The sequence below is a fragment of the Alligator mississippiensis genome, chromosome 15 (genome assembly GCF_030867095.1).
Source record: "Alligator mississippiensis isolate rAllMis1 chromosome 15, rAllMis1, whole genome shotgun sequence".
Classification (NCBI taxonomy): Eukaryota; Metazoa; Chordata; order Crocodylia; family Alligatoridae; genus Alligator; species Alligator mississippiensis.
Genome location: NC_081838.1, coordinates 7,910,606 through 7,936,036, shown reverse-complemented (window position 1 = coordinate 7,936,036; position 25,431 = coordinate 7,910,606). Strand labels below are relative to the sequence as shown.

The 25,431-nt window shown below is 65.0% G+C and overlaps 1 protein-coding gene across 1 annotated transcript; it reads right to left on the bottom strand.

The window, feature by feature from the left end:
- Positions 1-264: 264 nt before the first annotated feature.
- Positions 265-16,700, bottom strand: ITGA5 (integrin subunit alpha 5). Its single transcript, XM_059719200.1, has 30 exons — positions 16,316-16,700; positions 14,394-14,524; positions 13,730-13,830; positions 13,524-13,647; positions 13,380-13,441; positions 13,131-13,176; positions 12,857-12,982; positions 12,483-12,527; positions 12,180-12,223; positions 11,694-11,750; positions 11,479-11,531; positions 11,075-11,283; positions 10,217-10,408; positions 10,043-10,088; positions 9,807-9,914; positions 9,220-9,275; positions 8,923-9,077; positions 8,693-8,830; positions 8,381-8,448; positions 8,124-8,274; positions 7,849-7,941; positions 7,615-7,694; positions 7,383-7,463; positions 7,185-7,290; positions 6,824-6,976; positions 6,434-6,529; positions 6,004-6,117; positions 5,497-5,598; positions 5,087-5,209; positions 265-1,078 (listed from the first exon to the last, which is right to left on the bottom strand). Exons 1-30 carry the CDS (start codon positions 16,495-16,497, stop codon positions 995-997), a joined length of 3,126 nt encoding a protein of 1,041 aa, XP_059575183.1. The 5' UTR covers positions 16,498-16,700; the 3' UTR covers positions 265-994.
- Positions 16,701-25,431: the final 8,731 nt, after the last annotated feature.

The following is a 25,431-nucleotide window of genomic DNA, read 5'->3' as shown; positions in this document are numbered from 1 at the left end:
CCCGTGTGTGTGCACAGTCGCCCCTCCCCCACCCCTTTGTGCACATGGCCCTCCTGACATGACACAGCTGTGCACACCCACCCTGGGGGCTCGACAGTGCACTGGCACACGTGTGGGTGCACACACGCCTCATCACAGGAGATTCTTTTGACACATTTAATAACCCCACACTGCAATGCGCCTCCCTGAGGCAGGAAAGGGGTGCCCCCCCCCCCAGCGTGCCCTCCCATTGCCCCCACCCGGGGCAAAGCCCTTTGCCCCCCCACCCTCCCTTCCTCAAACCCACAGCAATTAAATACAAAGCAAGGGGGGGGGGGGTGAGAGGCCCCTATGGGTGCTGGGCGCTGCCCCAGGCTGGCACCATGCCCAGGAGCCCCCCTGCCAGGCAGTGCCCCCCCTTCCCCCCCCCCAAGCAGAACCAGCACCGGTGCCCACGGGGGCTGTAGTGCAATTTAGGCCTCTTAGGAGTGGCGCCAGCCCCATGCCCCTGCCCAGGCATTGCCCACAGCCCAGGCAGGCAGGGTCTAGTGTCCTGGCAGCAGCAGCAGGGCACGCACCCAAGCAGTAGCTGCCATGTCTGCATGGAGTCCCAATGCCCAGCGCCACGGGGGAAAGGGCAGGGGGATGCAGGGCCCAGGGACTCCCCAGGCAGCACCACGTGGACTGGGGGTCTATTGCACTTGGAGACACGTCCATGCCATGGGTCCCTGGCCCGGTGCCACCCATGCCCGCCGAGGGGGTCCGGGGGCTGATGCCAGGTGCAGGTTCCTGAGCTGCGTCTCCAGCCCGGTCCGCGCCCCGTGCAGCCTCTTCAAGTATGGCTCGGCAGGCAACCCGTTGGCCCGGCGCGGGGCGGCCTGGAGGTGGTGCCGTCACAGCCCTCACGTCAGGCGGGCCCAGGGCCTGGCGGCAGGTGTGTGCCCCTTTCCCGTGGCGCCAACAGGACGGCTCGATGGATGGACGGGCCGGGGCGACAGGCGAGGCCCAGGCCTCGCTAGGCCTCCGAGGCCGCCTGTGGCTTGAGCTGCGCCTTCTCCATGGCCGTGCCGTAGGGCAGGGAGCGCTTGAAGAACCCGACCTGCGGAGAGTGGGTAGGAGTGAGTGGGCAGGGGGCACTGCCAGCTTTCCCCCACCACTGGGCAGCTGCAGGCTGCTGTCAAGAGCTCAAGGGCCCGAAGACTGGTTGGGGGGGGGGGACCCCTCTGGAGGTATGCGGGGGGCAAATTAATTTGCTGAGAACATATTACAGAAGTTTCTTTACCTTTTCCCTGCTCCCTCCCTTTGGCCCGCTGACTGGTGACCCCTAACCCTTAGGATCTTCTGTATGAAAGTACAACTCCCCCTTGCCCTTTGTGCCAGTTTCTGGGGCTGGCTCAAATTGGTGGAAGAAGTGGGATCCTGAAGTCGGGCTATCCCACAAGTGGGGCAAAAGGGGACTGGCAGTGCTGCAGTGAGCATGTCGATCTTGTTGGTTGTGCGATGTGTACCGCAGAGGAGGGGGGACCTGCAGTGCAAGGAGGGCACTGTGTCTGGATCCAGTTTCTCCTGGTAGAGAGCCGGATATGGGAGCAAGCTACAACAGAGGCAGAGAAACATCCGACCCTGTAGACTAGTGGTCACAGCAGCCAGTGGAGAAGCTCTTCTAGTTCTGGAAGAGCGGTACAACTGCCAGCTTCCAGGGCCTACAGCTGCCTTGTAGCAAAGACTACCAATCAAGATGCTTCGTTAGGCACCGAGGTCCTACAAAATTACTGAGGTGCTATGAATTTTGCAGGCAGTTTGCGTCCCTTCCTGGAGAGGCGTTTCCCCTCAGAGACCTCCAGTGGCCAAGTGAGGGCAGCCGAAGTGGTAGCAGAGAACCTAGCACCTCCTAGAAGTGAGATGATGATCACTGGTCACCTGAAGAGATGGTGCCGTGAAGAAGAGGGCTTATTTGCCCCTACGTTCACTGCTGAATTGGGGTTCCTGCAACGGTGAAGAACCACCAGGGTGAAATTCCTGTGCATCTTGCCGACACATCGACAGACCCATGGGTTGTATATCAGGGCCCTGTCATGGGGCCATTTGAGACCAGTGTAGCTGTCATGCACGGGGATCAGACAACCGGAGCAGGCGGTTGCTTGCAAGAGTGCTGAGGTCAGACAACACCTTAGAGAGCCAGGTGATAACCTTCAACAGATGTGGGAAAACTGGAACATAAGCTCATCTTAAGACACTGTGCAAGCAGTCTCCAGCTGTACTCAGCCTTGGAGACCACGACCTAGGGCACACAGGCCAGGCAAAGCACCAGATCAGCACTGGCAATGCCAGACCTCTCAAACAGGGAGGACCATCCATTTCCAGTCGGAGTTTGATCAGCTGCTGCAAGAGATGGAGGAAAGAGGCATCATCCTGTCAGCCCACGGGCTGCCCCTGTAGTGCTGGTGCAGAAGAAGGGGGGAAATGCGTGGGTCTGTGTGGATTATCATAGACTGAATGACATTGCTGGCAAGGATGCCTACCCTTTACCTCGAACGAACGACACACTACACCTCCTGGCCAAAGCTGGACGGTTCTCCACCCCGGCAGGTGGAAGCGCATCTAGAGGACAGAGCTAAGACCGCTTTCTGCACTAAGAAGGGACTGTTGGAGTTGAATGTCATGCCTTTCGGTATATGCAAAGCTCCTGGCACATTTCAGAGACGGATGGGTATCGTGTTAGCAGATTTGCAAGGGACCTCCTGCCTGGTGTACCTGCATGATATCACGGTGGTAAGCCAAACCTTTCAGGAGCACTTGCAGAAAATGGAAGCAGAGCTTAAGAGACTGAAGGAGGCCAACTTAAAAAAAAAAATCAATCTGCCCAATTGCCAGCTTTTTTGCAGGGAAGTGAACTTTTTGGGACACATGATCTCCACAGAGGGAGTAGCCCTGATCCACAGAAGGTGGAAGCTTTTAAGGCCTGTCCAGTACCTTGAAATGTAACAACACTGTGCAGCCTCCAATTATGAAAGATTCGTGGCAGATTTTGCTCCGTCACAAGCCCCTTACATAAATTCTGCAAGACGGCAAAGTTCATCGGGCCCGGAGAATATCTGGTCCATACGTCATCCCCTATTTTACCATATCCCAACCCGAGGTTACCCTTCTTGTTGGACACAGATGCACGTGACATTGGCATTGGGGTCGTTCTGTCACAAGCCGAAGGAGGTCAGGAAAAGGCGATGGCCTCTTTGGTGGCTACACAAATCCCAGCCACCTGAGGGACAGCTGGCTGGATGGTGGAGTTCAACTACCCAACAGTTCTCTGCCCGAGTGCCAGAAAGCTGATGCCTTGGTCCCATAGGCCTCACGTAGCAGAAGCTGACCCTAAAGTGAAGCACTGGGGATACCGCCACTATCAGCAGCCAGGGGTGAGGCAACCCCAAAGGCAGGAGAAGCTGGAAGGCTGGCAGATCAGCGTACAAGACAAAAAAACTAATGAGGTGCAAGGAAACCGATAGCAAGCAGTTCCCTGAAGAAGGGCAATGTCATCCGTGCCTGAAGAGGTGCCAGGGAGCGTGGCCTGAGCTAAGCACTCGGCAAGGAGGACTGGTGCGGGAACTTCCTGCATCTGCCCAAAGACCAGAGCTTATTCAAACAGCGGTACTGGAAAAGGAAATAGCAATACTTCTTCAAGCTCTGCACGATCCCATGACCGGGGGACACTTGAGCATGGAGGTCTCTCACGAGGTTTGTATTTCTGGTTGGGCTGGAGAAAATCTGGTGAGGATGGGTGCAGGTCATGTGAGGTGTCTGGTGTCTGAGGCCCGTGGCCTCCATGCAGGCTGGGTGACACATGGAAGGACAGCAATGGGTATCCTGGGTCCCCTACATGCTACACCCCATGGAAACACCTCTTAGTAGTGGGTATCTATTTTTCTCCAGTGGGCAGAAGCTCACCCTCTCCCTGATCAGGAGGCTCCAACCGTGGCCAAGGTGTTTGCCAACAGATGTGTATGCTACCATGGTGGACCTCAATCCCTTCACACAGGCCAGAGGAGACCTTTTGAATCTCGGCTATTTCATCCTGTATCTCTCTTCTGGAGTGCAACAAAACCTGCCCCACACACTATCACCCCCATCTGATGGATTAGTGGAAGGATTCAACCATCCTCTGGCCGACACGCTGTCCTCCCTGACCAAAGGCAATCAGATGCCGTGGGATGAGATACTTCCTTTATGTCGCAGCATAAAGGAGCAGCGTGCAGTAGGCTACAGAAGATGCACCATATACGGTGTTTGCCTACCTGATGTGGTCTCTGGAGGATATATTTCAGAAGAGTTTAAGAGTCCACCTGAAGATGTTACAAGGGTGTCGAGACACCTACGTTCATTTAGCCAAGCTGTTAAAAGACATCAGGCTGCAGCCACACAAAGGCAAAATGAGTGCTATGACCTCTGGGTCACCAGATGGTGCATGATCCAGGAGAGTCAGTGTGGATACAGGGCCAAACCAGGAGAGGGCAGTGCCAAGAGCTGTGTAAGAAGTTATGTGACCGGATGGAAGTGAAGATAGCAAAGGTCAAGGCTGGGTACAACAGGGGACACCCAAGACCTACCAAAGCCAGCAAGGGTCCATGCCCCTGAATCCCCAGAGAGCACAGCGAGAGCTAAGACCTCCCAAGGGGCTTGGGGACACCTGGTTTGGGACTGACGGCTGGCTGGAGGGACCCTCCAGAGGTGTAGGGCAAGGATGAAGGTGCTGAGTGCATGTTACCGCAGGGCTGATGTTTCTTCACCTTCCGCCTGTTCCCTCCCTTTGGCCCATCAGCTTGAGACCCAAACTACTCGGATCTTTTATATAAAAGTGGGAGCTCTCCTTGCTTCTTATGCCAGTCTCTGGGGCTGCAGGGTAGGCACATGGGCATCCGGGCCCCGCACTGCCCTGCTGTAACCCACCACAGCCCCCACAGCCCTCCAGAGCTGGGAGAGAACCCGGGTGTCCGGGCTCCCAGCCTCCCTATTCCAACCCCTCCCACCAGCTCCAGCCTGGCAGCTGTCCCCCACAAGGCAACCTCTTCCAGGAGCCCCCACCCAGGCCCCCTGCCCCCCGGCTTGTGCCCACCTTGTACAGCCCATAGATGAGCAGTGCCAGCAGCAGCAGCCCGAAGAGGACAGCCAGCACGATGATCCACAGCGGGACGCTGGGGCTGCTCTCCGCCTTGGCCCACTGCAACATTGTCGACACCTGCCGGGGCCAACATCAAGAGGGGTGGTGATCCCAAGCCCAGGACAGGTGCCCCCACTGTGGCCCGAGCTCCCCACAGCACTAAAATGCAGCCACCTCTAGGGTGGAACGGGCCTGGCTGCTGGTCCAACCCCATCGGCAGCGTGGCAATGGGCCTACTGGGTTCTCCCAGCTGCCCCCTGCCCTCACAGTGCCACCCTGCTGCCCCCCCGCCCCGCCAGGCAATGCCAAGAGGTCCCTTGCCCCCTGCCCCAGGCCCAGGGTGCCCCCATGCCCTTGGCACTGACCTTGAGCGCGGCACTTGGGTAGTGCTGGGGCAAGATGCGGTAGGGCATGTGCAGCACTTGGTAGGCGGCCTCACACTGCAGCGCTGTCGGCTGGCCTTCCTTCTGCGGGAGCAGGCCCCCAGGAGAGGGTGGGTGCAGTGCAGACACATCCGGGGGCAGGGGAGGGGCCCCCAGATACCCCCATCCATAACATAGCACCCTGGGCTGGGACCATCACAGCTGCCCTCCTCGTACCCACTGGAGTATATGGATGTGGAGCCAGGGGCCGTGAAGCTGGAGGGTGCAGGGGCCAGGAGCTCACCTTGGGCCCCTCGGGGGTGGGGGAGCTGAGCATGAGGCAGGAGCAGGGCAGGTGCCATGGGCTGGTGCCCGCTGCAGCTGGGGGCAAGGGGAGGCTCCATGGAGCTCTCTCCAGCTCTGGGGCCGTGAGCAGCTCTGAGCACCGGTCCCCGGGGACAGAGGATGGGGCAGACCCAGAGGACTGGGGAGCGGGAGGTCCAGACTCACCTGGTGGAAGGTGTTGGCCCAGAGCCGGAAATGCAGACGCAGGGTGACGCGCTGCTGCCGCTGCAACACCCCCACCTGGCAATGGAGCTGGAAGCACTCGGCCTCAGAGCACCGCTGTGGATAGAGGGGTCCTGGGTCACTGGGGAGAGCACTTGGAGGCCTCCCCGATGCCAGCTCTAGATCCCGTGCAACCCCCAACCTTTGGGCAATAGGGAGAGGGTAGAGCAGGGGCTGGGGGTGGCAATGTGGGACCAGAATGCGCCCAGGTCTGGGGTGGGACACGGCCATGTGCAAGGCTGAGCCTGTGCTGCTGCCCTGAGAACACAGCCCAAGCGGGGTGGTTTCAGAGCTCGGGGGGGGGGGGGGGGTGCTGCTTGGCCTCAGGCTCTGGCCATTAGGACATGGGGAAGGGGTGGGGGGACATACTTACCAGGGGGTGGGGGGCACCGGGAGTCCCCCCGCCACGTGTGTCCCGGCGCTGCAGGAAATGCTGCTCCAGGCTGGGAGGTGCTGGGCTCTGCTCCAGCTGCAAAGGACACAGAGAAGGTGTTGGGGGGGCACCAGGGGGACCCAAGACAGATTTGGAATTCCTCCCCCCCCAAAAAACCCCACTGGGACAAGGGCAGGAGGGACACAGAACCCAGCCACATTGCCTATGGCTCCACCACCCTGGATGGGGGGCAGGGGGCTTCCCAGCAGCCCATACTCTCATGCACAGGCGCACTGAACCCCTGGAGCCCCCGGCCCCCCATGCCCCTGGCCTGGTGCAGCCCCCAGTGCCTGTGCCCTCCTCCCACTCTGCCCACAGAGCGCCCATCACCTGGAGCTGCAGGGAGTTGATGGGGTGGCTGGAGGTGCAGTTGCCGGGCGCCACGTAGCGCGTGACGTACAGCACCTGGCGCCCCTGGTAGCTCAGGGGGCAGCTCAACTCCAGGGTGCCTTGGCTGATGGTGCTGGGCCCCTCGTTCACCAGCTGCCGGAGGAGATGAGGGGGGTGGTCTGTGCCCAGCTGTGCCCCGCGGCCAGGGGGAACCCCTCAGGGCTGGCCCAGGATAGACAGATGCCCCCATATCACCCCACAGACAGACAGACAGACAGAACCCCCCACCCCAGACAGCCCCACAGACCCCCCCGCACCTCTCCAGACTGTGACCCCCCAGCCCAGGGGGGGCATGACCCACCTCGTAGACATGCTGCACCTCAGGCCCCACGTCCTGCTCCCTCTGGGGCTCTCGTCCTGGCTGCCCACCAGCCGCGAAGAAGGTCACGGCCTCAGGCTTGGACACCCTGCAGGGGGTGGGCGTTAGCACGGGAGGCCACGGGGCCCCCTCCCCTCCCCTCCCCATGCAGCGGCCCCCGAGTTCGGGGCAGGCACTCACCCGTGGGTGGAGACGCGGGCAGCAGCACGGACCTGTAGTGAGAACTCGACCAGTTCGCTCTGGGAGTTGTTCTGGTTCTTGCTGCAGAGATAGCAATGCCATCACGGGAGGGCCAGGCCTGGACACCACCCCCCTGCAGCTCCAATGGGCGGGACAGGGGGTGCCCAGGGGCACTGCCAGCTGGACACAGGAGCAGCCCCCCCAGTGCCCGGGGCTGGGGTCAGGCCCTTACCTGCGGATCTGGAAGTCGAACTGGACGGTAGAGCGGGTGTCGCGGAGGTGGGGCACGGTGAAGCGCAGTCCGCCCCACAGCTGGGGAGACACGTGGGGTCAGAGAGCCCGGCACTGCCCCCCCCTTAGCTTGTGCCACCCCCTGGGGGCTGGCAACTGCCCCCCACCCCCAGCCCAGAGCATCAGCCCTGACCCCAGCGCTCCCCAGCCCCATGGGTGCATGGCAAAAACTCACACTGGCACCGGCCTTCATGGGGTTGCCCAGGTCACACACCACCAGCCGGGTCCCGTTCTGCAACTCGTATCCGCAGCTCAGGCTGGTGAAGTTCTGGGGGGCAGAGACGCAGTCAAATGGGGGCTGGGGGGGCCTGGGCACTGCCCTCCCAGCATGTGCCACGCCACAGGGCCAGGTGCCAAGGCCCTCTGGCTCCACTGCCTGCTGGGGGAACAGGGACCTTCCCTCCTGCCGTCGGCCCAGAGGTCCCTACAGCCTGTGATCCCCCCACCTACCACATGGTCGCGGATGATGCCCGAGTACTCAGCCTCGGGGGGCAGTGTGACACACAGCTCGGCCTCGTAGGCGCCGCCCTCGCCACGGTTGCGGGCGTGGAAGGTCAAGTTCAGCGCGTTCTTGTCCCCCAGGTACACGACCCGCTGCTCCCTGTGGCACCGGGGGAGGGGGTTAGAGAGACACTGCAGCCCCCAAAACCCTCCCAAGCCTTTGCCCCCCATCAGCACCTTGCCACCCTCATGCCCCCTCATCATACCCAAAGACATCCAGCTGCAGGTCAGGCACGCAAATGTTATCCTCCCCACAGTCCAGCTGGATCTGAGCCTGTGGGGGAGCAGGAAAGGGCAGGAGGGGTGAGGGTCTCTTAGGTATCAGGCTGGGGTGGGGTGGGGTTGGGGGGCAGGAGGATGTCCATTTCCATAGTGATGCCCACCCCAGCCAGCAGGAGACCCCCCCAAAACCCATGGGGGGCTCCCATGGACCCCCCAGACCCAAGGAGGGTCTCAGGGATCCCTGCAGGTCCTGCTGCCAACTGTCCCCCCTACCCCAGATGCCCCCCAGCCCCCACCTTCTGCTCGATGTGGTCACGGGCCAGGTAGTGGAGGATGGGCTGCAGCCCGTGGGCATCGGGGGCAGCATGGGGGTCCAGGCGGAAGGTCAGCGCCACATGGATGGGCGACAGCTTGTCCCTGAACTCCGACTCGTTCTAGAGAGGTACAGAAGGGGTGTCACGGGAGCTGTGGGGACCCCGGCAGCGACCAGGAGCCAGGGGCAGGGGCAGGCAGGGTCGGGGCTCACCCGCAGGTAGATCTTCATCTCGCGACAGGTGTCGACAGCACCATTGGGCACCTGCAGGGGCACGTCTAGGACGGGCTGGCGGGTGCGGAGGAAGAGCGCCCGCTTCACCGCCCCTTTCTGCTTCAGCCGGTCCAGCTGCAGCTCCACCGTGAAGCCTGGGGGGGTGGGGCAGGGAGTGGGCAGAGGGCACCTGCCAGGAGCCCCCCAGAGCAGGACCCAGGAGTCCTGCCTGCCCCCGAACCTGGACTTAGCCCCACCCCCCCAGGGGCACGGGGAGGCTCCCCCGACCCCACTCACCGATGAGGTCAGGCACGTGTTTCCCTGAGGCGTTGAGGCAGAAGCTCAGGTTGATGCTGGGGGGTGAAGGGAGGCTGTGAGCAGGGCCCAGTCCCCCGCCCTTGTACTGCAGGGAAACTGAGGCACAGCTACAGGCTAGGAAGGTGTGTGGGGGGGGGGCAGCCAGGCTGGATGCAAAGGGGCCGGGCCAGGGAGCCCAGCAGCTGGGAGGGTGGGAGCTGGGGGGGGAACCCCCTGCATTCCCGCGGCCCCTCCAGCTGCCGGCGCGACCGCACAATTGCTCATTCAGCGCCTCGGGCCGGCTGCCAGCAAAACCGTTGCCGCGCGACCGATCAACTCGGCTGCTATAAATAAACCCCCCCGTGCGGGGACCCCCCCCAGAGCTGCGGGGGGCGGCCCCATGCTGCAACAGCAGCCGGCAGTGGGGGCTGGAGGCCCCCCAGCCCCCCCGGCCCTTCGCTGCAACCGCCTCTGGGGAGGAACGCAGCCACCACCCCAACCCTGGAGGCTGGGGGGGTCAGAAGGGAGTCCCCCCCAACCCACAGGCTGGAAGGGGGCCAGGACACCTGGGTTCCCACCATGCTTACCAGGCCACGTGGGTGTCGGTGCCCTCCAGGGTGCAGGTTCGCTCCTCAGGGTTGAACATGGTGGGGTAGATGCTGAGGGAGGCGATGGCGTAGACAATGGGGCGGCTCCTGCAGTGGTGGGGGGTGGTTAGGGTGGTGGGGGGGGGGGCTGGGGGACCCCAGGTAAGGGGCATGGAGCATCCCCAGGGGCAAGTGGCACTGGCCCCCCCAAAACCCAAACAAACCCCAGCACCTACCTGTATACGACAGCTGTGTCCACGCCAAAGGCACCCACGATGAGGTCTGTGGAGGGGGGTAGGGACAGAGCTCAGTGCTGGGGGTATGCATTGACGGGTAGGGTGGTATTGCACATGGCCCTGCCCAGGCTGCAGAGGCTGAGTATGGGCATGGTGGGGCTGGTGCCCCCATACCTGGGTATCCATTGCTGTCCAGGTCCTTGGTGCCGCGCAGGGAGAAGCCGAAAAAGTCGGGGGTGCGGCCAGGGGGCCACAGGCCCTTCAGTGTCTGGGAGGGCTCCGGGTGCAGCCCCCCTGGCTGCCCGTTGTGGATGAAGACTACGCCCTGCTGGGCCTCGCCTCCGAACGGCGCCCCCACGCCCACATCTGCGGGATGCACACGGTCAGGGCCCTTACTCGCAGGGTTCACCCCCGCCGCCCACGCAGCACTGGCCCTTTAAATCCCAGCGGGCCTGGCCAACCCTGGCACAGCCCCAAAGCAGCCACCAGGGGGCGACAGATGCTCACACACCAGTGCACCGGCATGCACACTCGTGCACAAGCATGGATGTATCTGGGCCCTATGCACGTGCCACAGATGCGGACCTGTGTGCAAGTTTGCACACCCCTGTGGACCTGTGCAAATGCCTGGAGACGCATATGCAGGAAAGTGCATGCAAATGTACAGACACACGCACACCTGTGCACATGCCTGCAGACACACGCACACCTGTGCACATGCCTGCAGACACACGCACATGTAGGCACACACAGGCACATCCATGCACACATGGGCACACAGACCCATGCACACACCTGCAGACACGTGTACATACAGGCACATACACGCAGACCCATGTGCAGACACGTGCACATACAGGTATGCACACACACACCCATGCACATGCCTGCAGACACATGCACACGCGTGAGACTGACACGGACCCGTGCACATGCCTGCAGACACACGTGGGCCTGTGCAAACGCAGGCACGGCCATACGGACCCACGGCCATGTGTGCAGACCCGGTCGCCTGGCTCCTGTGGCACCTACCGTTGTAGCCATCCTGGTCGAGGTCCCCCAGGGGGGCGATGGCACTGCCGAAGCGCCCAAACTCCTGGGTCCCGGTGAGCACGGCGTGGGGCCGTGGCTCCATGCCGTGTGCCTGCTGCAGGTACAGGTAGACCCGGCCGACCTCCTGCACCCTCCCGTCCGCTGTCTTCTCCATGAACAGTGGTGCCCCCACCAGCAGGTCGTCCAGGCTGTGGGGTGAGGGGGCATCAGGCTGATGGGGGGGCACGGGAGGGCTTGGGGGACCAGGCATGGCTGAGCTCTTGGCCATGGGCACCCCCAGTCTGGGTCTCCCCCTGCCAATTACCCCAGGGGGCCAAGGGCTATATGAGCTGAGTGGTGGGGGCAGGCTGGGGTGGTACATGCACCCCGCAGAATACACTCACCCGTCACTGTTGACATCGGTGGCAGCCACGGCATAGCCAAAATATGCCGCCATCTGCGGAGACACCGGGGGGGGGGGGGGGGCATCAGGAGCTGGCAGTAGGCCACTGTGGCGGGCTATGTGGGTGTCCCCCCTTCCCAGGCACCCATTAAGGTGGGAGGGCACAGCCCAGCGGGGTCTGGCATCGTGTGCCCCTGCCTTGGCCCTGGCACTCACCTGCTCCCCGGAGAAGTTGTACAGGGACCGGACGTCGGAGCCGTTCAGGATTGTGACCTGCAGAAGCAACAGTCCCGTCACCAGCCCGCTTCGGCCCCTGGCCCTGAGAGGGGAAACTGAGGCACAGCACAGGGTGCAGCCCAGGCCGCTCTGCCCGGCCATGGCAAGGAGGGGGCACCCGACCCAGGAGGCAGAGTCCCAGCCCCAGCCCTGCCCTGCCCCACGCCTGGCGCAGCGCAGCCAGGACTCAGGAGTCCGGGCCCGGCCCAGGCCACGTTGCCGTGGAAACGGGGAGAGCAACAGGAATTGCACATCTGGGGCTGGCGGGGGGCCAGGGGCTGCGTCAGGCGGCGGCTCGGCTTCCCGGGCGGGGCCCATGGCTCCGGGCACCTCCACGGGGGAGATCCACGTCTCCAGGACCCCGGGCTGGACCCCCCACCCCGGAGCCCCAAGCCCAGCCCCGCCCCCAGGGGCGCCCAGCCTTACATAGCCATAGGTGAGGTTCCCCTTGGGCACGCCGGCCACGAAGTCTGTGGGGGCAGAGACATGGTTTCACCAGGGGCCACAGCTGGAGCGGTGCCACGGCACGGCTCAGCAGGTGTGTGCATGCATGGGGCTGAAGCCCCCGGCTGGCGTGGGGAACCTCAGACCCCAGCCCCTGCGGGCACCTGATGCCCCCCCTACACCCTGGGCAGCAGTGTGGGCTCTGGCCCCCCTGGCTGTACCCCCCACCAGCCACAAAGGGGGCACCCAGGGACCCCCTGCCCTGGCCCTGGCCCCGGCTCTTACCTTCGTTGGAGTCTCCACTGAACTCACCCACAGCCACCGAGTACCCTGGGGAGGGGGGGAGAGAGGAGTCAGAGCGAGACCCCAGCCACAGCCTCCCCGCGCCCACTCCCTGCTCCCCACAACGTGGCACCCCCACCCCCCAAACCACAGAGCAGGGGGAATAGTTGCTGGGCAGCAGCCTGGGGCATCACTATCCGAGGAGGGGGCATGGGAACAGGCTGGGGACCTGGACACGGGCTCTCTGCCAGCTCTGGGAGGCGAGTGGGATCCCAGGGGTTGAAGCAGGGGGGGGCCCGGACACCTGGGTCCTGTCCCTGTGGGTACCTGGGGCTGCTGCTGCCCCCCACCCTGGTGCTGCCCGCCGCCCCGCTCACCCAGGTAGCTGTCGTCATAGGTGCCGGCCGCCTGGCGTGTCTGCAGCTGCCCAGTCACCTCCAGGACGAAGTACTCGGGGTAGTAGGCATTGCGGATCTGCTCCTGCGTGGCCGAGATCACCTGGCCTGGGGGGGCACAGCGCTCAGAGCCGGAGTGGGGTACCCAGGGGCAGCCCAGGGGTGGGAGGGGGGTAGCTGGAGAGTAGGAGAAGGGGGGCTCTGGGGGGGGGGGGGGCAGAGAATGGACACAGGGGTGGGGGGAGGGGGGTCTCACCTTGCCAGTAGTAGCTCCCGGGGCCTCCCAGCAGCACCCGCCCCGTCTGCAGAAAGAGTGGCCCCGTGAGCACTGGGGGCACCGGAAGCAGGGCCCAGCAGCCCCTGCATATGGGTGGGGGGTGGGGGGGGTTGCATGCAGGGGGTGGCAGGCAGGGGAGGCATAGGCAGGCTCAGGTGGCGTAGGGGGCCACAGGCAGGCTCGGGGGGCCATGGGGGTCAAGCAGGAGGGGGTCATGGGGAGGCTCACCTTGGTGAACTCAGCGCTGAAGCCGCCCTGGCAGAAGCCCTGCCCCTGGGGCGCGTTGTGGTCTGCGGGGGCAACACTGTGAGCACGGGGCTGGGGGGTTGCCCCCAGGCCCCCTCCCACAACCCCCAGCCCCTCCACCGGTACCTGAGCGGCAGGGCGCGTACTCCACAAAGGTGCTGAAGTTGCCGGTGGCCAGGTAGCAGCTGCCCACGGGCTCCCGTGCCGCCTCCTCCTTGTTGGTGCTCCAGCTGTACAGGGGGGCGCAGGCCTGGGGGCCATGGGGATCAGTGCCAGGCCACGGCCCCCCCATTATCCCCCCCACCTCCAGCCCCAGCCCTCCCCACACTCACCAGGATGGAGCCGCCATGCGCTCGTACCGTGGCGCCGAACCACTGCAGGGACTTGAACTCCACGGCTGAACCATTGCCGGGAACCTCCTCCTGCCGAGGCCCTGAGGAGCAGCACGGGGGCTAGGACACATGCACAGCCCCCCCAGCCCAGCGCAAGCCCCACAGCTCCAACACCCCCAGACCCCCCCCCCCGCCCTCAACCCAGGACCCCCCTGACCTGCCCTGACCCCCAGCTAGCCGCCACCCCCCACGCCAGGGGCAGTTGATCATTAACAGAGCCTGACGCTGGTGCCCAGCTGGGCTGGGGGGGCCATGGGGGGGGGGGGCCGCGCTGGGATCGGCAGGGCCGAGCAGAGCCGAGGGAAGCCCCTGGCCCTGAGCCAGCCAGGCCAGCCAAGCCCGCGGGCGCCTGCAGGGATCCCGTGGCCGGGGAAGCCCCAGAGCTGCCCGGGACCTGCACTGCCTCTGCTGCCTGCCCCCACCAGCCCTGCTGGTGCCCTTCAACCTCAACCCGCAGCCCCCTGCCCCCCCAGCTCTGCCAGTACCCCTCACTCCTAACCCACAGCCCTCTGCCCCCCCTGCAGCCCTGCCAGTGCCCCTCACTCCAGACCCGCAGCCACCTGCCCCCCCAGCGCCCCTCACTCCAGACCCGCAGCCCCCGTACCAGTGCGGTCAAAGGCGATGGGGGTGCAGTTGCCCTCGCTGGGGGGCCAGGGGCAGTAGAAGACGGCGCCGCCCTCCGTCACGTCGGGCTGGCTCGTGTTGGCCTTGGGGGCGCCGACCAGGACACTGACGCTGTGGGGAGATGGTGGGGTCACCAGGGGGTGCTGCCCTCCTGCCGACACCCTGTGGTCACCTCCCACCCCCCACCTGGGGCCTGGCACGGACGGAGCTGGCAGGCATAGGAACAGGGCTGGAGCTGGCGGCTCACGTGCCCCAGTGCTGGCACAGCCGCCCACTCCCCCGCCCAATCCCCCTGGCACAGGGCCTGGTCCAGCCTCTGGGACCACCCGACCGCCCAAGCAGGGGCCTTGGAGGCCACGGCGCCGTCAGCTGGACACGGGCTCAGACCCCAGGGACATGTCCCCAGACGTCCCTGAGTGCTGGGAACTGGCAGCATCCTCTGCCTGGGGTGAGCGCGGTACCGGCCTGGTTCACCCCCACCCTGGGCAAAGGGGGCAGGAAACAGGACTGGACCCTGCTAGTGCCCCTCACTCCCGACCCACAGCCCCCTGCTCCACCGATGCCCTCGCACAAGACCCACAGCCCCCTGCCCCGTTGGTGCTCCTCACTCCAACCTGCAGCCCCCTGCCCTCTCTTACTCTGCACCGGGGGCCCCATCCTGCCCGGCACAGGTCGGTGTAAACAGGAAGCCGCCTGTCGGCAGGGACAATAGGTCCCCAGCTCTATGTCTGCAGCTACATAGGAGTAGGGGGGAGGTGCGGGGTCAGGGCCAGGATCAGGACTGGGACCCACAGGGCCAAGCTAGAGCCAGCTGTGAGCCCAGGCAAGAGACCAGGGACCCCCAAGCACCCTGGGCCCAGGGGGGACAAGGAACGGGAGTCTGGAGCTGGTCCAGACAGGGGCGGCCTGATGCCCCAGGGTGGGGGAGTCAGCGCCAGCCCCGGCCCTGGGCCCGGCTGCTTGGATCGGGCCCCCTCCAACACAAGCAGCCCCAGGACTGCAGCCACCATGGGGCTGTAACCCTGACCCAGGAGGAGGGGTGGGGATTGGGGGCCCAGACGCCCGGGTTCCTCCCTGTTGCACTGGACGTCCAGGCAAGGCTCTGCCCTGCTCCATGCCTCAGTTTCCCCCCAAGGCAGGGCTGGTGGCTTGGCCCAGGGGGGTATCCTGGGGCAGGGGGCATTTATCTGCTGGGGGAAGCGGCTCCATCCGGAGGGGCAGGGCGGGGCCGGTGGGCACACAGCCGGGGCACGGGGCACATGCGTGCGCGCACCCGTGACAGTCGTGCCGGACTCGACCCCACCCGCCACAGGGCTTGGCGCCTGCTCCCCCCCCCAGGCTGCCAGCTCTTGGGCAACCGCTCCGTTTAACCCCGGGGGTGCTGGGCTGCGGCGTGGGTGCCAGGCTCTTCCCAGCTGATCCCCTGAGCCCCAGGGAAACTGAGGCACAGCGTGATTTGGGAGCTGGGCAGCACAGCTGGGGGATGGGACCCGGGAGTCCCGGCTGCCTGGGCAGAGCTGCGCCCACCCTTGCCCCCCCCGGGGCCAGGCAGAGAGCCCTGCACTGCGCAGGGGGGGCTGCCCCTGCTTCCTGGGCCTCCGTCTGTCCGTGGAACCGGGGACACGGGGACCCCCTGCCGGGCCACAGCAGGACCCCGCTCTACCCACCCAGCCACGCTGCTCCGCTCCCAGCCCAGGTGTGTGGGGCGCCCAAGGGGGAGAGCCGGGGGCTCCCCCCGCAGGAGGGGAGTGGCACCCAGGGGCTCCCGGGGCAGCCGGGACGCCTGGCTTCCCCCCCGCCGGGCGGCTCCGGTTACAGGAAGCGGCCGGTCCCGGGACCCCCCCGATCCCGGTCCCGGTCCCGATCCCGGTCTCGGTCCCGGTCCCGGCCGCACTCGCTCACCCCCTCGGCCGCGGCTCGTAGAAGTCCACGGAGAAGCCGAAGAAGCTGCCGGCGGCGCCGCGGAGCCGGGCGGGGGCCGCCACGTCCAGGTTGAAGGCGGCGGCGGCCGGGAGCAGCAGCAGCGCGAGCAGCAGCGCCGGAGCGCGGGCGCGGGCGCGGGAGCGGGAGCGGGAGCGGGGCATGGCGGGGCCGGGCCGGGCCGGGACGCGGGTCTGGGCGCTCCGAGGGGCCGCGCTGCCTCCGCCCGGGGCCGCCGGCGCTTCCCACCCCGCCCCCGCCTGACTCACGGCGGGGAGGAGTCTGCGGGGCAGCGCCGGGCCCGGCCGGGGAAACTGAGGCACCGGCCGGCGCCTGAGTCAGCCGGCGGCCGGGAACTAGGCGTCCCGGCTGCCCGCCCCGGACGGGACCCGGCTGCCCGCCGGCCGGGAGGGGACCCAGGCTGCCCGCCCCCGCTCCGAGATGGGACCCAGGTGTCCGGCTGCCCCCCCCCCCCCCCCGCCGGTGCCACCCGCGTCCCGGCTGCCCCACTGGAGCCAGACCCTCTGCCCCGAGCCCGCGTGGGCCTTGGCTGGAGCCTGGCCAGGGCGGCCCCGTCCCCTCCTTTCGGAGCCCTGCCCAGAGACAGGGGTGCCAGAGAGCACACGCGTGTGCAGAGGTGCGCACACCCCTGTCCACATGCGCACTCGTGTCCTGGGCTTCGCTTCCACCCAGGCCACCAGCTCCCGGGGCATCTCAGCTGCCGTCTCCTGCCCCCAGATCTACCCTCCCCGCCGGGGGGCACTGGTGGGAGGCAGCATCCCCCAGCCCAGGCCCCCCCACTGGCACTAGAGGGGGCACGTAGGCCTGGCCTGGCTCCTTCTCCCTCCGCTCCTGCCTCTCTCCCCAGCCAGGTGCTGCTGTAGCTCTGCTGCCTGCAGGCAGTTTCCTGGCCTGGAGGAAGCAGGAAAGGGGGGACATGGAGGGGGACGTGTCCCTTCGTCCAGTCCATCTGCCCACAGCTCTGGGTGTCCGGGGAGTGGGGACTCTCCATGGCAGGGCACTGTCCCAGCAGGAAGAGGGGGGTCAGAGGGCACCGGGGCAGAGGGGGGCATCTCCAAGCACATCAGGGTTCCCCTTTGACCCCTGTGTGTCCCTCTGTCCCGGGATAGGAGGACGGTGCGTGTCTGTCCTTCGGTGCCAGACTGGGGGGGCGTGGTGCAGCAAGCAACACAGGAAGCAACAGGGCAATGTTTGCTGACAAAACCCATGGCCAGCGAGGCCGGGGCCGGGGCAGGATGTGGGCTGGTGCACGGGTTCCTGTACATGTGTGTGTACACACATATGCCTGTACATGTGTGTGCAGCTGGGTGTGTGGCCCCACAGCATGTCCAGGCAGAGGGAAACTGAGGCAGGGAGCTTGGGCTGGAACCCAGGCATCCAGACCCCAGCAGGGCTCTATGTTGTCTCCATCACTGCAGCCTGGCACAGACCCCCCAAGCTTGGAGGCCCCCCCGCATCCTGTTCCCCCATGAAGGGGGCATGGGCCTGCAGGGATGGGGACCCCCCATCCCTGTGTGGGGGTCCCCCAAGTCATGGGGGCTGCAGGGGGAGCTGAGCACATCCCGGGGGCCGGGCAGGGGCAGGGCGGGCACAGCTGGAGCACGGCTCCCAGCGCCCCAATGACTTGCAGATGTTGGAGCAGCCGGGAATTCTGGGATAGGCCAGGAAGAGGCAGGGCCGGGCTGGGGGGGCTGCACATCTGGGCCGGGGCTGGAGTGGGGGGGCGGTGCGAGAGGCCCTGGAGCGTGTGTGCAGGGCTGGGCTGGGGGACAGGAGGGCGTGTGTGTGTGTGTGCAATATCCCATGAGCCATGTGGGTGTGAGAGGGTGTGTGTGTCATCCTGGCTCTGTGCGTGAGTGTGTGTGTGTGTCCTGGATGCCTGGCTTCTGTGATAGGAGGGGCAGTGTGTGCGTGTTAATGTCCCCTGGGCCAAGTGGGTGTGAGCATGTGTGCGCATCATCCTGGCTGTGCGTGTCTGTCTGTCCCGGATGCCTGGGTTCTGCGTGTCTGTCCCAGACAGACGGATTGTGAGTGTGAGTGTGCGTGCATGTGTGTGTGGGTGTGTGTGTGTGTGTGTGTGTCCTGGATGCCTGGGTTCTGTGTTGCGGCTATGTGGGTGTGAACATGTGCACATCATCCTGGGCATGTGCGTGTGTTCATCCCTCACCCCCCTCGCCAGGAGTCAGGAGCGCCCGTGCCCAGACACCTGGGTTCTGCGTGTGTGCGTATGTGCACACAAACATCCCCGGGCCACTTTGGTGTGAGCGTGTGTGCATCCCCCTGGCTCTGTGTGTGTTTGTGTGTGTACACACCCACATACAGGCTCCCACATGTGTCTTGGGCACCGGGCTGGGGCCCAGGACACTGGGGACTCCAGGTTCTGCATGAAGCTGCTGGCGCCAGAGCCCAGAGCAGGACCCAGGCGTTGGGGTGCTCTGCCCGGGGCCCCGGCCTGGCTCCCTCCCTGTCCTGGCCAGATGCTTGGCCCAGGGGGTGTGGGGCAGGGGCGGGGGCCATCCCGGGCCTGGCGCAGATTCCCGGGAACAAAGGCCCGTTTCCTGCCTGGGGAAGTGACGGCGGCTCCCAACAATGCACCCGGCTTCCTGCCCAGGGCCAGCCGGCGGGCAGAGAGCCGGGGGCAGCCCCACGGCGCCGGCTCCCTGGGGCCCCAAGACCCCTTCCCCTGGGAGCACTCTGTGCTGGGGGACAGGGGGGCATGAGCCCTGTCTGTAGATGTAGGGCCCGGGATGCTTTATGCACCACCCCCCCCGGGCTGCTCCAGCTGGGCCCCAGCACCAGGCCTGGAGGCGGGGGGCTGGGGGTCAGGCGTGCGGTGCCCCCAGCTAATTATGGCCATGTCCCGGTGGTGTTTACAGACGTCGGCGCTGAGTCAGGCCCGAGCCGTGGGCCCGCCTGACTCACCGCTCCGCAGGCCCTACATGGACCGGGCTCCCACAGCACAACCCGCACCGCCCCGACACCCCCCCCCCCCCCGGGAAATCCCTCCCGCACCCGGTTCCCCCTCATAGCTGCTGCATGAGGGGGAAACTGAGGCAAGGGAGGGGAAAGTGTGAGAGATGGGGACAGAACCCAGGTGTCTTGGAGCGGACAGGCCATGGGCTGCCCGTGCTTGGTGCCGAGGGGGCGTTGGGCCCCTATGCTCCCCCTCTACCCCAGGGCAGGGGGCATCAGGCAGCCGGCATGGCCCCGCCTGGGGGGCTACCCGGATCCAGTCCTTTGCCCATCCTGAGCACCAGACCCTGCCTGTCGGCTGTTCTGCCCCCCTGCCCGTGCCCATACCTGGTTACTGTCACCCACGTCAGGGGCTGCACATGCAATGAACCTTATGGCCTGGATGAGGGCACGGGCCTGTGACCCCTGCCCTGCACTGAGCCTGAGACCCCCCCGCCCCCAGCCTCCTCTGCACCCCTGCCTGGGGTGCCCCCTGGAGGCCGTTCAGAGCTGGTGCCAGGGGGGCACGGGGCCCCTGTGGCCTCCCCGGCGGCTCCAGGCCCCCCTGGCCCCCTCTCCCGGCACGGGGCCGGCAGCCTGGCTGCCTTTACCATACAAGTCCAGGAATGCAGGAGCCAGCCTGAGTCACGGAGCCGTTACTCAGGGGCCCACGGGCTCCGGGCCGGGCCGTTCCTGCCAGGACACGGGGTGGTGTGGGCAGGACAAACAGATGGGGAACTGGGGAACCCCCCAGATGCACCCTGGCAGTGGGGTGGGGCACTGCCAGGTGCCCCCCAGCTACCCCTGACTTGCAGCCACCTCTGACATGCACCAGCCGCTGTGGTGGGTGGGGGGGGACACACAGCCTGCGCTACCCCTGGAGATGGGGTCCGGGTTCTGGGGCCGCAGGGAAGCTGCCCTCCCACACCCGTGTTGGCTGGGCTGTGCTGTAGGGGGGTGCACTCTCAGCCATGCCCCCCACCCCGCTGGCTTGTGACCTCCAGCCCCTGGCCCACAGCAGGGAGCACTTGGAAAAGCTAGGGCCTATAGAGCCCAGGATGGGCAAAGCCCCAGGCTAGAGTCCCCCCCTGTGCCTCAGTTTCCCCACATGGCTGGCTTGGCCCTGAGCTCTGGAGCTGCTTTTCAAAGGCCCCAGTGGCACCTGCAGCTCTTGGGAAGGGCGGGCACACACACACATCAGCCACACACTGGCACCAACACACCACACACTGGCACTTGCACACACACAGACCCTGACGCACTTACACCCCAACACACATGCCAGCTGTGCATTGAACCTGACAGCCACACACCAGCATGTGTGCACACACAAACCCTGACACACCTACGACCCCCCCAGCCATGCACCAACACACACCGTGACACACACCAGGCCTGCCACACACACTGATGCTCACATGGAACCACACAGATGCACACGCCTGCCTCCCCATGGGCCAACATGGGTGCACGACATGCTTGCCCATGCAGCTGCCTAGGCAGGAAGGCATGCGCTGTATATGTGGTGTGTGTGCACATGCAGTCCCTCCCATGCATATCTGGGGGGCATGCACGCGCAAACATGTACATGACACATGTGGGCACCACTCGGAGGATGGGGCTCTGTGCGAACACTGGGCAGGGGCACGTGTTCAAGCAGACGGAGCTGCACACACGCATGCACATAGGTTGACTCTTGCTGTGTCCCTGGCCCCGGCCCCCCGCCAGGCCCCTCTGTGCGGGGTTCCCTGTGGCCCGCACCTCCTGCCCGCCCCGGCTCGGCCAGGCGCCCCACGGGGTCGGCGCGCGGGGGTGGGGGCAGCCGCTGGAGCACATGGAACATCTGACGTGCCGGGATGAAGTCATCCGGCCCGGGAGCCCGTGCTGGGACCCGGCCAAGTGCTGACAGCTCGGCCAGGAGGTGTGGGGGGGAGGGGGTGTACAGAGAAAGTGTGTGCATGCACACCATGCTGATGCATGGGTGCACGCGTGGCGTGACAGTATCTGCGTGGTGTACGTGTGCTCTGTGAGGGTGTGTGCGGGCATTGCGTGGGCATGCACACACACGAACATTGTGTGCGCGTGTGTTCTGTTAGGGGCTGTATGCACGAAGGTGCAGGAGTGTGTACATGTGTGCCGTGTTAGGGAGCGCATGGGAGCTGCCCAGTCTGGCCCAGGCTGGGCTGCTTCTGCCGTGGGGAGGGGGCATGGTTTGGCCCCAGAGTTGCAGCCGGAGCTTGGGCAGAGCCGGGATCCTGCAGCCAACTGGGACCCCTCCGCCCCAGGGGTGACTCACAGCCACATCCCCCCCACCCAGCATACATAAACACCAGAAACCAGGGTGATGACAGGGCAGGGATGGGGGGTGTGGTGTCCTCTGCATTCACCCCTGGGCCCTTCTGCTTGTGATCCCCCTCCCAGCCTCCTGGGAGCATGGCAGACCCTCTCTCCCCAGGAGCCCTCCAGTGCCTGGGCAGCATGTGAGCACACTTGTCACGAGGCCTCGCTTGAAACAGCAACTCCGTGCTCACCCCCCAGCCTGATGTACCCCCTGCCCCAGGCCTGGGGGGCAGGTGGCAACCCCCACTGCTGCCCCCTCCCCAGGACACGGGCCCCCCCCCCCCACCCCCTGCCCTGACACCTGGGAACCAGGCCAGGCCAGGGCAGGAGGGAGGAGGCTGCGGCCAGCTCAGGGGAGAGCCCAGCCGCCCCCTCCATCTCCAGGGCAGAGGTGTGAGAACATCATGCCCCGTTCCCAGCCCCGTCTCCAAGTGTGAGTCACACCCCGGCGCAGCAAATCGGGAATCCGGGCTCCCTGGGGGCACAGAGCCGCATCTGCCTGCGGGGCTGGGGCCTGTGACCAATGGGAACCCACACGGACACCCATGTTAGGACCCACACATGTACATGCAGGCCTACACCCCTTGCATGCTCCAGTCCCAGGCGGGGCGGGGGAGGATGCCCTGTCCCAGGCCCAGCTGCAACCCTGCAGACCCGGCCTGGCACCTGCTGCCCCCATGTTGGCTCTGGGTGGTGCCTGTACCGTGCCGAGTGCAGCAGGCCCTTGTCGCCCCAGCCAGGCCCTTGAAACATGCAGGCGAGATGGGAAACCCCCCCACACCACCCCACCATGGATGAAATGCAACCAGTGCTGGGGAGGGGGCTGCAGCTGCCGGCACACAGTGGGTTGGGGGGCTCCAGGTCCAGCTGGCACCACGGGGGGTGGAGCATAGACTGCTGAGCCCAACACAGCAGGGGACGGGGCAGCATTCGGGGTATCAGCCCCCCCAGCCCAGAGCCCCAGCCCCCACCTCCTGCCCCTCCAGCCCCTGCCCCCATCCCCACTCCCGTCATTTCCAGACTCGCATAAAATTCCTCGTTATGGAGCAGCCGAATCCGCTCCTACTTCCTCTGGGCCCTGGACCAGGTACGGGGGTGGGGGAGGAGGAAAGGGGCTTGGCCCCCTGCCCTCCCAGCAGAGCCTGCATGCAGCTGGGTTTGGTGTCGCCTGCTGCAGGCGTGAGCTGCACACAGCCACACAGCATGCACACACGTGTATGTGCACACCCCACCCTCCCAGAAAGCAGAGATGGAGAGCGGCAGGAAGGGGCACCCATGTACATGCACATGCACACTCACACGTGTACAAGTGGCCAGGTATGCAAAGAGGAGCCAGAGGGGGCCTGTGCACATACGCACCCCCGCGTACATGCAGGGGTGGGTGCATGCACATCCTCCCTCCCATGTAGACATGCCACTATGCATGTGGAGATGCAGAAGGGCACAGGCAAGCATATGCACATGCATGCACAAGCGTGCATATGCTCCACCTATGCAGGCATGTGCACATTTGCAGATGGGAGACCCCATGGGGGCACATGCCCCCCCAAGAACTGACCCCTTGGCTTGGGCTACCCCTCCACAACATGGCAGCCACTGCCAGTCCCCAGCTACCCTGCTGGCTACATGCGTGCACTGGAGGGAAGGGGCCCCGCCGCAGGCCCAGCTGCTTCCTCCAGATCCCATCCGGCCTGGCAGGGCTTACAGGGAGGCATGTGTGTGTGTGCCTGTGTGTGTAAAGCAACACATGCACACTCTGTATGGAGAGGCATGGGCTTGTGCATGCCAGCACACAGGTGTCTGCACACGCGATCACACACGTACGTGTATGCCCCCACCAAGTGGCACTGTGTGCTCAGACCTGTATGATGCCTCCGTGGGTACGCACATGCCTTGGGTTGCTGGCAGGGCATGGGGTCAGCACAGGCTGGGGGACACAGGATACAGTGCAGAGAGGCTATGCCCACGCACGCTCGCACACCCAGTCATGTGCACATGCACGCTAACACACAGCTATGTACATGCACACTTGTGCTCTCACATGCTCAAACACCCACACACATGTAGGAACACAGCCACATGCACGCACGCACTTACACGTGCACACACAAGCTCTTCCCCCCCTCTCAGCCTAATGAATTCCAGAGATGTGGGTGAAAGTCCAGGCAGCTCTGACAGCGCAGGGAACACCGGTGTCCCCTCCACCGTCCGGTTGGCTGGGATGGGCTGTCCTGCTGCCCCATGGCACCCATGGCTGAACTGGGGAAGGGCCAAGGGGCCAGGAGAGGCAGCCCAAGCAGGCCCCTGACCCCAACTCCCACCCCTACATCCTTCTGCCTTGGGAGACACCTGCCTGTGAACTGGGGAAACTGAGGCAGGCCAAGGCCATGGCTCAGCACACAGTCACAGAAGTGCCTCCCCACAACTTAGTGCTGCTCTGGGAGCTGGGAGCTCCAGCCCAGCCCCCACTACAGGGGCCACAGGGTAGGGACCCAGGCGTGGGCGGCCCTCATTAGGGGTGTGTGGTTATCTGGGGAAAGACGGAAGTCGGTGTGGCCATGACCGGGGTCAGCTGCTTCCTGGTGGGAACCATGGGCGGGTGAGTCAGGCCCACGGGGTGCTGAGTTGGCCCCACAGGATGAGGGAAGAGACTGGGCGGGTGGAAGAGGGACCCAGGTCAGACCAGGGCACTCGGGCTTGGGTCCGGACAGGGCCACTTGCCTCCACCCTGTCCCAGAGCAGCACTGCCCACAGCAGCTCCCCCAGCACCCTCCCTGTGGGCATCCAGCTCCAGCAGCTGGGCATCCTGTGGAGAAACCAAGGCTCGGACCCCTGGGAGGCCCTAACCACCAGACTGCACTGCCAGCTGGGCCAGGCCTGGGCACCACTTCCAGCCTCAGCTCTCCCTGGCGGGGCAGGGAGCCGGGATGCCTGGGGTCTAGCCTGGGACTCCCTACCCCAAGGTAAGTCACTCAGGCCAGGGGTGGGGAGGAGGGTGCTGAGGCTGGAACCATGCCCCAGTGCCAGGAAGGAGCCAGGCGTGCTCTGCTGTGTTGACAGTGCCACCCTTTCCTTCCTCCCTGCAGTGCCAGGTTGGCACAGCCCCCTCTTCGCCATTCCCCATCCCCAAGACAGATAACAAATGCTTCTACTGCAGATCAGGGTCTTTGGGTAGATGCAATCTCTTATCTGACAAACTAGAAAAGTTAGAAAAACCGTTCTGTGCCAGCTTGCAGGCACAAATGCCTGTCTTCAGGCACAGGGAGAGTCTGCCGGTGAATAGTGCCGTCTCCTGGGTAGAAGGGAAGCCAGAACGCAAAACGCAGGTCTGTAAAAACGCAAATGTAAACGCGTGGCAGTGAGGAGCCTGTCGCCGGCAGACTCTCTCTATGCCTGAAGAAGGGGGCTCGTGCCCAGAAGCTGGCAACCATTATCTTTCCAACTGTTCATTTGGTCTAATAAAAGATATCACATTGCCCTAAGGAACCTTGCCTGCCTGTGTCTTAGACCAGTACTGCTAACCCTGCTGCAGATAAGAGGCAGCACAGGCAGGGATGGGCATCAGCAGGGGGGTGTTTATTACCCCCATCCTCACATCAAACCCAGAGCCGCCTGGCCAGGGGCCCAGCAAATGCCGCGGGGAGATGAAAGGGCAGGGGCGGGCCAGGAAGGGCAGGGGTCAGATCTGGGCTGGAGATCAGAGACTGAACAGCTGGGTGGGCATATTCAGAGGCAGGGGGTGGCTTCAGCCACTCCCTGGCTCCCATGCCTTGCACCCACACCAG